Source organism: Aspergillus lentulus (genome assembly GCF_001445615.1).
Source record: "Aspergillus lentulus DNA, contig: Alt16, strain: IFM 54703, whole genome shotgun sequence".
NCBI lineage: Eukaryota > Fungi > Ascomycota > Eurotiomycetes > Eurotiales > Aspergillaceae > Aspergillus > Aspergillus lentulus.
Window position 1 is genome coordinate 1,884,302 of NW_028322113.1, and position 12,555 is coordinate 1,896,856.

The following is a 12,555-nucleotide window of genomic DNA, read 5'->3' on the forward strand; positions in this document are numbered from 1 at the left end:
TGCTCATGTCAGTCTCTATTCACCTGACAACGATAGGATGAGTGTCAATTGTAGCGAGAAAGACCGGTGGGATCTCTAGTCGTGGTTGTAGTTGTGGCTGCTGCGGGGGGACTCGGAACGGGCCTGAGAAGTAAATATATGTCGACCGAACTATGAAGCACAGCAACGACGGGCAACCGCATGAGACCTAAGTACCCCAGGTATCTAACCAAATCAGCTCCTGGAAGTCGAAGGATGAGAAAACACTGAAAAGTTATTGATTCTCACTAGACTACAGAGTAGAGGAGAATTCATCTGCTATTATCATTACCAAGAGGAACAGCTCGGAATTGCTGTTGTTACGCAGACAAAATCACCAAAGCTCCAAGCTAAACAACAACAAAATTTGAAAGACGATTCTAAACAGAGGGTATCTATCACAAAAGAAATTTTCGCCTTGAAGCAAGACGCAAAAAAGACAGTGCCTGCTATGGCATCAAGGGATGAGCAAAAAGGTGAAAAAAGAAACGGCCCGAGCCGCGGATCGAACGCGGGACCTCTCGCAGATATGCTTGGGTTTATCCCTAAGCGAGAATCATACCACTAGACCACCCGGGCGTTGATTGTTGGATCAATATTTCGTTAATCGCTCCTCGAGCTGCTTGAGGTTCTTCGCTAGGTTGTCGCTTGTTGCATTGCGGCAGGGGGGCATAGACTTGCATACTTGGCGCGGCATATCGGGCGATGGCGTCGACGCCAAGAGAGCGATGAATGTCACTTGTTTCCAGTCCAAATCGACAGGGTAGGAATTTCCTTGCGATTAATGAGCCATTTTCGGATTGAGCTGAACGTGCTCGAACCAGACCAGTACTCGGTGTTGATAGGGAGGACAAGACATGGGCGGGGTAGTTCTCGGTCAGAAGAGGAGAGTATGTCATCGATAAGGTCAATTTGATTAATATGCCAGTCTCTCAAGCCAGGCGGATATTTGCAGCTCCGTGCGCCGTTCTGGTTTAAACGAATCGGAGAAGAGCTGGTTGGTGACCAGGGTGTCGATATTCCTTTCCGTCAAGGGGACTTTGTATTGGCTCTTCTGTTTCAGGAGTTCTCTCTCTGCTCGAGCGGAGGGCGACAGCCTGGAAAGTGTATTGCGGATTCGTTGAATGCCACCACCGGGGAAGGACGTTATCCGTGGAGGGCCGAAGGGGGTATCGACTCTCCAGGGGTCCTCTGAAGCGATAGAGCGGGCGTTTTTCTTGCGTTGCGAGCGGAATCTGGACATTGTGAAGGATAGGTTCGACTGGTGGAAGTTTTTGGAAGTGCCTAGGATAGAAGAAGAAGAGTCGTGGATAGTTGGGGATCGTTGTCGATTGAAGGGAGACGCAGGGAGGGGAGGATGGGTGGGATGGCTGTATTAAGTATCCAAGAGGACAGTCAGTTAAGCAACGACTAGAGAAGACAAAGTTTGACCCACAGGCAGTCACTAGGCTAGACAGAGACAGGTGCAGTCCAGACAGGGAGTTAGGGAGTAACATGAGCTAATACACTCAAAGCCACTCAAAGTCGTGCGGGGGCGTTCTTGCTGGAACTCCTCGGAGGAGGCCAGAATACTAGGACTGGAAGGTCTCCCGGCAAAGACGTGCCGAGAGTGAAATGGATGATTGGGGAACTGCGACGTCAGGCTCCCTAGGTAGCTTGGCAATCATCATCGAAATTCCATTTGATCGAGGCAATAATGTGAATGATTGACTCTTATTGATCGGTTGGTTCTGCGACAGGCCAGAAACACTTGGCACACATTCTACTCGATGGACACAATGTACCTCTCTACTACCTTAGACTTGTTATTATTAGACAGGAGCATTACTCATGAAGAAAGTAGGTACTCTGACACTTCAAAGTGCAGAAGGCAGAAGCAGGAGTACCTGAGTACCTCGAACGGCGCTTTACTGAGAGTAACTCAACGACGTCATTCAAGAGTAACTGACCGAGTTGCTCAGTGTGGTACTTATGAATCCAGACCCACAGCTACATGGACCATGAATTACTACAGTACTCGTTTTCCCAGGAGACTCCCCTTGTACCAAGCCAAGACAGTTCAAATTCCCGCTCAAATAGTTCAATCCAATGTCTTGAGCTGATGATTGATCGGGGCGCATACCAAGCACTTGGCGTAGATCATTGTACTACTGAGTATGGAGTACTTTATCCTCTTTTCCTTCTTCCGGGTACCTCAAAGTACCAGCTTACCTCAGTACGGAAAACAAATAAGTACAACAGAGCGATGGCCATAAGTCGACCAGAAACTGATATAATTGTTTTCCATAGCTGATTGTACCCATAGGCCGTAGGAATTATCTACCGAGAACTCTGTGTGCTCCACACTCCGCATTGACTCGGTGGAGCCAGCGAGTCGCGATACATTCATCGCCGCTTGGCGGAAGTGGGCGCAGAAGATGAATTATTTACGAGACCTGCAATCGACGCCTCAAGCATGCTGGCCTTCATCATCTTCATGTCTCCTTCGCTCATTATCGCGAGTATATCAAGAACAGGCAAAAGACACATTCAAGCGAAGGCATACTGTAGAGACAATGTCTCGGGGCTATCTACACCGTGACAAGTGACAACAGGTTACACTGCATGGATCCAAGTATAATGGTCCTGACAGGGAAAATATGCTCGCGTGCGGCGTCTTCTGCGCTGAGTAGATGAAAGTCGAAGTGCACGGACGAGTCCAGCCCTTTCAACGCACCATCACCTCTCTATAGGGAAAGAAAAAGGAATAACATAGGCTACCTATCTAGACTAACCCCTGTCCAGTACAACACCGGATTCCCCTCCTGACTGCCCGGGTTCCGAGAAGACGACTGGAAGGTTCGTCTCATTGGTCTGTTCCCCTCCCTCTCGCACCATGTGTTTGCCACTTGATAAGGCAACGAGTGAGACCCCCACTATCGGCGCTCGAGTGCTGTTGATGGAGTTAATTAGGCTCCATCCTCGATGCTTCAAGCCGGGATGTTTTCTGACTTGGTACTACTAGTGAGCTATGGCTGCTGACGCATTGATCGTTGGGATATGTTCGTTTACGGTGTAGAAGTTTAGCTTTTTGTCCTAGAGTTGATTCGTTCAAGTGTATTGGTTTGCAGCAGTAAATCAGTGTTTGATTCCGTAAACTCCAAAGATCATTATTCATTATAAAGTCCCAGTAGCCATGCGCCTTCATATTTCATTACCGAGAGAAACCAGAACACCACCCAGAATCCCTTTTGAATCAGGCTAAACTTCCTGACGCCGGAACAATCGAAATACAATCTATGCAATAAGCAAGTCCATGACGCTCATTCCCATCTTCTTTTGCGAGTCCTGTATCGATATTGCGCTGTTCTTCCGAGACTCAGGACTCGAAACACCCTCCTGCACAGAGCCAACAGTTCCGCGGCGATCCCTGTTCAGCATGAGCAGGGCGGCGGAGGCCTCATGGTCAATGTCCGCGTCGGTTCCAGACGAGGCATTGCTGGCTCGTGGCTGAATGACGGGCGAGGTAAGCGTTGATGACGGGACGGTCCATGAGCCACGGGGAGGGTGCATCCTCTCGCCATAGCGGACTGGACCTAACGCCGGGCTGGGAAGGATCGCAGGCAAAAATTCGATCGCTGTCCCTATTGACGGCATGCGGCTACGAGGAGAGAAAGCTGGTGAAGTGTTGTTGGTGTGATCGCCGTTAGGCAGTAGCTCTGGAGACACAGACGTTGATTGCGTCCCACTGTGAACTTCACCGAGCATCTCGGGTGACGTGGGAGAGGGAGGAGCAGGCGGCATGAACGGCGATGCCGTCGTCCGTTGACTGCCAGCAGTCTTGAGGTCTTGGATACACTTTTCCAGGTAATTGACATATTCAATGCTTGCCTGTGCGGAAAGTCAGTGATCGCTTGCAGCTGTTATTTGGAAAGCAAGAAGGATCGTACCTGCAAAATGGCAAGTTTGTGCATGTCCTGACCCCGGCAAGCGGGAATCATGTCCTTGAGAGTCGCAAACTCCTCGTTCATCTTAGATCTCCGCCGACGCTCGATAAGACTGTGCGCCGTTTTCCTGGCGATTTTCCGACCTGCGGCGCTCGTCGCACTAGGCTGCTTTTTCTTCGAGTTGGCAGATACTCCAGCGTTTGCATTGCTGGCAGGCTGGTTCTTCGCGTTATCCTTGGTTGAAGGCTTGCTGTTGGTTGCGGCAGGCTTGGCCTGGGTCTGTGTCTTGGGCTTCATCTGGATGATCTTGCGGGTCCGGGTCGGCGGAGGGGGAAGATCAAAATCCTCAAGTAACCTCTTAGTACCAGCCTGACGGGGAGGATTTGCATTGCGGCCCAGGCCTGTGAGTTCGGGTGAGGTAGGAGAAGCAGGAAAGTAGGCCGAGGAGTCCGATTTGGAAGGTCTCCTGCTCTCGCTCTCGCTTTTGGCTGGACTTAGGGCAGCTGGAGGCAATGCAAAGGCGTCTGCACCGTCGACGGACGCTTGTTCCTTGATGATGAATTCTCCAGACATTGAAGGAGTTGGGGGAAGACGTGAACGCGACATGATGGCAGGATGGGTGTATCAAACCAGCACCTAGTCTGAGGTAGGGAAAATAGAGAGGTCTGAATTAGCCGAAGAAACGGCCTGGAGCAGCTACGTAGCAAGCTGTAGTACGACAATCAGATTGTCGTTGTACAAATTGACCGTAGAAGAGACACGTGTGAGATGGGCAACAAGGGAGTGAGAGAAAGGCGGAAGATGAGAAACAAGAGACAGCAGCCTTAGGTCTATTAAGAACGAGTCAATTGCGTACGCAGATAAGAGAAAGTTTCCTTAGTCGGACCCCTGTCCCTGAGACTGTTAAAATCCGGGACATTGTTCACCAAGTCGGAAACATGGTGGAGATGCGAATACCGTGCTGATAGCGGAAGGAAGAGGCGTGCTGCCTCTTCCTGGGAAGATGATTCGACCAGCCGGAAGACATGTGCAAAGAGGTGGGAAATGGAGTGGACGATCGACAAAGTTCAGTAAGTTGAGGACTTAAGGTCAAAGGCTAGGCAGGACCTTCAGACTTACAGACACTGAGCGAAAATGGGTGTCGCGTGCTTGGGGGTTTGCCCACGCGGTAGCTTCTCGGGCTGTGATAGGCTGGTCCACCGGGGGGTCGGCGAGGCACGAGACCGGCTGCCCTGGGCTCATCTCGTCCACCAATTTGGGGCTCGTGCTGCTGTTCAAGGCTTTGATAAGTGTATTAGTGTACTCCAGAGGGGCACGGAAAGATGAATCCGGAGAAACCAGGGTGCATTGATCATCATCTGGCTTTGACTCTATGTTGCCTCTTGAGGGTTTACACGCACACCTTTTCCTGTTATGTCCCTGGGTAGCAGTAATCGCTGGAAAATAATACCTCATCCTTGCTTACATTGAGTACCCAACTGATGATCTTTCGTCTGGTGAGGATTAATTATGAGAGTTAGCCCCTTGACGATCAGTCAAGCTTTGTCATTTTTGTCAAGTTGGCTTGAATAAGATACAGAATACGATTCATACCTGCGGCATGTGTGGTCGTGCCTAATAAGTTCAACAGCTGCAATCGCACCGGGAGGATTTCGAGTCCACTGAATGTCTCTCATCAGTACGTAGTGCGTCCGATGTCAAATAAGGTATACATTCCGAGAAGATATCCGTCCAGGAGCATACTTGATTGAGTAGGTTTCCGGTTGATCGTATCATAGCATGTCGAGCCATTGTAGCTGAAGAATGGAAATTACCAAGCTAACTATACGTACTCTTTCCTGCCAACCATTTCAAGTCAGGAGCTACGGTTAGCTGCTTCGTAAATCCGAATAAAGATATGCAAATATACCATCCTATTACGCTGGCGTCACCGGCTCCGAAGTGGACAGGGGAAATTGCTAGCCATCCGGCATGACTCAAGCGGCAATTCTCCGCGCCAACATGCCCTCGAAGAACGATGCCTTTTGGTTCAAAATACAAGGTTTCGGACCTTGGCAGGCAATGCATCGAAAAATGCTTGGCTACGAGAGATCCCTTCTCGTTTCCGCGTTTCTTTCTTCACATAATTGGATCATGGGAAAAGCTCCCCGAACCTGATGGAATACTTTCAAAGTCGTCGTCTATTAGCATCCAGTAGATCCAGGGATCTCATCAGGGACCACTTTTTGCAGCTCAGCTCAGCTCTCACGCGGCACTTCTCTCAAGTACTCATCACATGTTAGATGATTAAAGATGATATACATCGATCAACTTTTCATGAACGAAGAACATGCAATAGTCTACTGGATATGTACTATTCTATTAGAATTCCCCTTGCATCTTATTTGCTCTATTGAAAGGTGCATGCTTCAGTTCTAACGACGGAATCACCGAAATATCCGCTCCAGTAGAATCGCACCAAAGTTCTTCTCCGCAGGCGAACCGTCCATTCTCCAGATACGATTCCCAGCTTTCGTGCTCAACCAATGGCCATGGTCGTTGGCACTTGCCTCCTCTTCTTCGAGGCGCTGCCGGGGGCGTCGGTCGACGATGCACGCGCCTCTTGTCCACTGGCCCGTCGTCTCAACCCGGATATCCTCAGGCGAGGCATCGGAGGGCTTCCAGCCCGCATCCTCGGCGGTCAACGCGTACCAGACACAGACGGGGTCGTGCAGGCTGAGATCGACCGCATCGCCAACCTGGTCCCGGTGGAGGCTCTCGATGGTTCGGAACGTGTGCGCCATAAAGGCCGACATCCACTCTGCGAGCGGCGACCCGGCTTCTAGGTGGGGTGTGACGGTTTGACGGAATAGGCCGCGGGTCATGCCGTGGCGGTGCGTGATGTCCAGCGGGAAGAGGCGGAGTGTGAGCTGTTTGCTTAGTTTAGCGGGGTAGGCGGGGAGCGTGGTGCCGGATGGCATGGTGGTTTTGGGGTTTGGGGAGGTAAGGGCGAAGACGCGCGCCGCGGCGAATGCGTCGGCGTATGCGTTGAACTCGGCTACGGGCGTGACCTGCCATTTGTTAGTCGAGGAACAGAAGTAGAATCATAGCTTGGGGGCGAGCTTACATTGCCAGGTTCATTGACTGCTCCTCCCATGACTACTACTTCTTTGACCCGCAGGAAAGTCTCGGGATCCTCCGCCGAAGCAAGAGCCAGATTGGTCAGCGGACCGACAGCCACGAGGGTGACGGTGTCGGGATCGTTTTCGCGTAGTACGCGGAGGATTTCCTGGTGCGCGGGCCGCTTGGAAGCAATGAAGGATTGATGTGCCAAGTCTCCAGTGCGTACAGGCTCGATGACGGTGGGGTCCGCCGAGGGATCGAACATATGCTCCCAGGTTTCCTTTGGAGTGAAGTGCGGATGCTGCCATGGTCAGTATCTGTCGAGGGACAGTGGAAATCATCAACATACGCTAGCATGAATGCCTCCAAGACCATCCGTTCCATCTGTGCATTAACTAGTTAGCATCGATGATAAACCTTTCTGTGACAAGGGTACATACGAAAATAATCGGCCAACATCTTCTGATCCTCGAGAGGGTCTTCGGCCCCAACGGCAACGACCGGTCGACAGGCGCGCAGAGCGTCAAACCCTTCAGGTCGGCCCTGTTCACGACGCCATTGCATCTCGCGCTCCAGAATGTGGAACATGGAGACGACATTACGGAGGCAGCTATCCATAATTAGCAACTGAACATTGATGCAACAAGGACGGCAACTCACCTCCTCACTTCGATGTTGCCAAAGGTCAGAGAGATGAGTAGCAATTCGACCTCTTCAGGCTGTGCGGATAAAGCAAGAAGGAGTGCGAGAATGTCATCGATACCCTGTTCACATCGAGTCAGCTTTTATATACGTATTGAAGCTGGCGAAGGCATACGGGATCGGTGTCGATGATGATCTTCTTCGGCGCCATGATGGGGTGAGTCTATGGATCAGTCTTATAAGCAGTCAATGTTTGATAAGGCTAACAAAAATGAGTGGTGCTTTCTTGGACCAAAGCGTTGTAGAAGTTGATAGTTAGAAAGGCAACAGAAAGTGGGATGGGAAATCCTAGTCTTGGCTCTGTTATCATATTCCCCACCATATGGAGCACAGGGAACTTTCTCATCAAGACTACGGAGTAAGTGCGGAGTACTCCGATATGGTCTAAGGTTACATAGTGTATTCGAAACACGATCTTTTTATGTAATTGACCGCAGATTCGTAGTCGACAATTTGCTAACGAAAACGGCGCCAAAACTTGGGCAAACTCGTAGATAGGTATGGAGTATACTATACTTCCTGAAGGGAGTTATTTAGGTAATCTAGAAGACACCCACATTACCATGCTTAGGCTAAGGCTTATGCAGCTTTATGCATAACAGTGAGGTTCTTTTTGGCCTGGGGAATCAGGCAGCAACATCCATAGTTCCAACAGATGGTCGAGATTTCTTGAGGTTATTATCTACCATCAAGACAAAATGTGCGCGTCCTTGCATTACTCATTGATTAAACATCAATCAAATGGATATGGCGTCAAGTATTGGTACCCTTGTGGCATCTAATGAGTCAATTGCTCATCCATAAACCAGTGAGAAATATCTAGGTACGAGTTAGGAGTTGTGACTATTTAACAAAATTCATCTTTCCAACAGAATACTAGGACTTCTGTATTCGAATTGTTCGCCAGTTTTCGAGATTCTCTTGACGTTGGTACACAGTGAGATAGATAGCTACGTACCCTGTGGAGGATGACTCGGCAGTCAAACCGTCAACGTGGCCTGTTCTGGTGTAGCCTTACTATGATTGTGACTATTAGACTAGTTACTGCGCGTGTATCTCGGCACCAATCATGCCAGCCCTGTGTCAATAATAATATGGAATCTAGACTGGATGACAAAGTCAGGGGAATGCGCTGATGGAAAAGGTCTGGAATAACTCATGGCTGGAGGGATTGGTTGGCTTCCCCCGCGCGAATTACCCCTGTCGTCTGTTTGATGATGGAGCGATCATCTAACTCCGTATGCAAGTGCCGTTTGTTAATGCAATAAGGAGACTTCGATTTCAGAGTGAATATGCCACTACCTTTCAGATGATTTCGAGTCAGTGAGTGACTTTCGAGGGCGGTGGATAATGTTCCTACAGATGAAGTGAAAGGAGGGACAGGCGACAATCAAAACATTGGCTGAAATTCATAAAACAACATCTATCTATCGAAGGATGCTCGATAGGCTGGAATTCAATGATCAATGAAATTAATCATTTGTCAAAGTGAACTATGACCCAGTGGAGACTACTCAGTGCTACTCTGTAGTGCCTATTCAGTCTCCTCTCAAAGGTACTCTCCGTAAAGTCCATAATAAGAGAGGCCTGGAGAGTGGAGTTTAGTGACCGTGTCCTCTTCCGTCGTAATTATTATCGCTTCGCTCCTCCTTTCCACCTCCTCTGTCCACCTTCACTACCACTTATTTCTCTTCCATCGGTCATTCACTCACACTGACCTTCCAGTGATCCCTTCGGATCATCATACCTTCAGCGTGTTTGTTCTCATCTCTCAATTGAGATCAACCAGCTGTCTCGATGTTCCTCTGGTGATCCCACCCTCCCTTCCCCATTTTCATGCCCTCGCGACCTCACATCTTGACTTGCAACCAACTCCCCTGAGCCAGTCGGATATCTCTCTAGTGAACTCAATTCTCCTGGCAAGCCTTTGTACGGTGCGAAAATTGAGTTGCTAAAGAGCCGGTCGCTCGAACGACACTGCTTCTTTCTGTTCGCGGACGCAAGCTGTCCTCCTCAGCGCGACTTCTCCGCCCCGAACCCCCTTCAACTTCCCATCCACCCTCCGAGTCTCCAACCTCTCTGGACCTGATGGTATAAATTGAATTGGGTCACTGCGAAACTCCCCAGCCAATTAATTATCCGCGATCAACCACTATCGGTACCAGGGGCTACTCCCTGCCCAGTCACCTACGCCATTCTGCCACCTTCCAATTCAAACAACGATTGATTGAGACGACGACCTTCAAGGGTATCACGACTTTTCTCATACTATTTTGTTTTGCCCCTTTTGCTTCTCTTTGAAGAAAGAATTTGCCGAGGTATGCTCCGTTCCCCCACCGAAGCGCCACTTCGATCCTTGACGAGCTGACACGTTGCGGATACAGCTTGAACCATGATGAATCCTTACATTAGCTGGGCTCTGCTACTCGTGGTGGCAGGTGGCCTGGGATGGTATTATAACGTCCCGAACTCCAAAGCCAAGGCCACCGTCAAGCCCGCGGTAGAGAAGATAGAAAGCGCGACTGGAGTGAAGAAGCCAAAGAAGAAGGCGAAAAAATCCCCCGAGCCTACTTCATCCACAACGACCAAGAAGGTCGAAGAGAAGCCCGTATTCGAATACAAAGCTACGGAGGGTGATGAGGGGGATGAAGAGATTGACCAGAAGGAGATGGCCAAGCGTTTTGCCGCTGTGAAGAGTGGAATCCCCGCCCAGGTGAGCGGCAGCGAGGGTAAATCTCAAAAGAAAAAGAAGAAGACCACCAGCCAACTCGAGGCTGAAGAGAGTAAGCGCTCCGGATCTCGCGTCTCGACTCGCACCTCCTCCACCGCTGGCGCCGACGCGGATGATGATCTCTCCCCCGCGGAGTCCCCGATGGTGAAGCCTACCGCCTCCTCCGCTGGATATGTATCGGACATGCTCGAAGCTCCTGCTCCCGGCGCGTCTGTCCTCCGTGTCACCGGATCCATGGAAGCGCCCCAGAAGAAGCAGAAGGCCCAATCTTTCAAGCAGGTTGAGACTAAGAAGCAGCGCCAACAACGGGCGAAGAACGAGGCTCGTAAGCAACAAGTTCAGGAAGCCGAGGCAGAAAGACGCAAGCTCCTCGAGAAACAACTCCACATGGCTCGGGAGGCTGAGCGCCGCGAGGCGGCTAAGTCCAAGCCCGTTGCGCCTCAGAGCAACGCGTGGCAGACAAAGGAGGTGAACCCCTCTTCCAACGGCACCCCGAATGTGTCTCAGAGCCCCAACGTGGAACTGCTGGACACTTTCGAAGCGCCGTCCTCCAAGCAGTCTCCTGCCACTGCCTCGAGCTCGAAGAAGTGGGACCAGGGCCTCCCCTCTGAAGAGGAGCAGATGCGTATCCTGGGTGCTGATCCTGTTGATGACTGGACTACTGTGTCCAGCAAGAAGCCTAAGAAGAAGGGCGGAAAGGCCGATGAGAGCTTCAGCGAGGCCAGTGCGTCTGAGACCCAGGCGACTCCTGCCGCTCCAGTGGCCGTTCCCGCTGCCCCCAAGGTCACTGTGACCCCAACCTATATACCCGATATTCTGCGCTCGAAGCAAAAGGGACACCCTCTCGACTCCGACTGGGCCGCTTAGAAGATCCGTGTATCATTCCGTTTCTTTTTCTTTTTGTCCCTTGGAGACGAAGACAACCGTCGTATAAGAGCAGCACGCTTCTCATTCCTTCCAAGAATCTAAGCCTTGGACTGTATTTATTATTCATGGCTTTGGCGTTTGGGCTGTCTTCGATATACCACAAAACTGTCTAGTATCGGGTGAGATGGATTCATTCTACCACGATTGAGCGCGGGAAGAAGGAAAGAGAGAAACATGGTTGAATTGGCCAGAAGAAAGAAGAGACTCTATATGGGGAGAAAAATTGAGAAAGGGGAAAAAAGAATTCATGTATTTTCCTTGTGTGGCTTTTTTGCGACCTCCTGACTGTTATAACATATTTGTTTCTGATCAATAATTGATTGATGAATTCTATCAAGGGCTACGACATTTTGTATTTTCGGTCTAACAGCGGCCTTAAATGCACATACTGTATGGATTCCATGATTTGATCATTCTTCTTCCCTCGGCATACGTAGAGTTGGTCTTGTGAATAAGTAGGTATATTCCTCTGGCCAAATCTCGAGCATTGGACAAGATCTACTGCTGATCTCAGGATCTGTCTATCGAACCAGGAACTGGGTAGAAGGCACAGACAACCTCTCTAGGTTTCTCAGCTTGTACTGTGATTTGATCTTGAATCGAAACGAGGAGAACAGATCTGAGCTTTGGGTCGACTCACGCGAGACAAGGTGGAGCTTACTTGCCTTTGTAGCTTAGTGTCGGTGAAGTGGTGAAGTAGTGGCCGTCTCAGATCTGAGGAGACCCAACTGTTTCTATATTTATGCTGCTTCTATACTCTGTAGACACATGATATTTCGTCAATTGAATCTGAAGCTCCAATTTCTCGTTGTAATTCTCAAATGATCCTGTAGATAGTTGTATTTGATGCTTGAGAACGACCTTAAGCTGTTGAATCAGGGACAGAGGAACGGGCCTGAAGATCGGCGTCCCTGAATATGTGGGTGTGGGGTATGCCTGATTGGGACCTCTGGATATCTACTAGACACCACCACACAGATTGACAGTAGAGAAGACCCTGTCAGGCAGGCTATTTAGTATATTCATGGCATCCCCTGATTGATTAGAACATTTTTAAAGAGCAACATTCTGATGAATATAAGCAGAATCGATAGAGAAACCTGATGTCGTCACTAGGAGCGCAGGGAGGTGGACCTTGGCAACCTTGCC

General features: G+C 49.9%; 4 protein-coding genes and 1 non-coding gene across 5 annotated transcripts; 1 reads left to right on the top strand and 4 right to left on the bottom strand.

Moving 5' to 3' along the window:
- Positions 1-508: 508 nt before the first annotated feature.
- Positions 509-597, bottom strand: ALT_t165. Its single transcript is given in 2 exon segments — positions 509-544; positions 562-597. It is a non-coding gene; the product is annotated as a tRNA-Pro (tRNA).
- Positions 598-934: 337 nt separating this feature from the next.
- ALT_8088 (uncharacterized protein) lies at positions 935-1,261 on the bottom strand (the record flags this gene model as incomplete). Its single annotated transcript, XM_033555987.2, has 1 exon — positions 935-1,261. The coding sequence occupies one exon, from the start codon at positions 1,259-1,261 to the stop codon at positions 935-937; it is 327 nt and encodes a 108-aa protein (XP_033411878.1).
- A 2,033-nt stretch (positions 1,262-3,294) lies between these two features.
- Positions 3,295-4,550, bottom strand: ALT_8089 (basic helix-loop-helix domain-containing protein; the record flags this gene model as incomplete). The annotated part of the gene is made up of 2 exons (XM_033555988.2): positions 3,295-3,888; positions 3,948-4,550. 2 exons carry the CDS (start codon positions 4,548-4,550, stop codon positions 3,295-3,297), a joined length of 1,197 nt encoding a protein of 398 aa, XP_033411879.2.
- Positions 4,551-6,370: 1,820 nt separating this feature from the next.
- Positions 6,371-7,899, bottom strand: ALT_8090 (putative nucleoside hydrolase; the record flags this gene model as incomplete). The annotated part of the gene is made up of 6 exons (XM_033555989.2): positions 6,371-6,994; positions 7,051-7,347; positions 7,396-7,430; positions 7,487-7,656; positions 7,707-7,810; positions 7,864-7,899. The coding sequence occupies 6 exons, from the start codon at positions 7,897-7,899 to the stop codon at positions 6,371-6,373; spliced, it is 1,266 nt and encodes a 421-aa protein (XP_033411880.2).
- A 2,241-nt stretch (positions 7,900-10,140) lies between these two features.
- Positions 10,141-11,346, top strand: ALT_8091 (uncharacterized protein; the record flags this gene model as incomplete). Its single annotated transcript, XM_033555990.2, has 1 exon — positions 10,141-11,346. One exon carries the CDS (start codon positions 10,141-10,143, stop codon positions 11,344-11,346), a length of 1,206 nt encoding a protein of 401 aa, XP_033411881.2.
- Between the last annotated feature and the right edge of the window lie 1,209 nt (positions 11,347-12,555).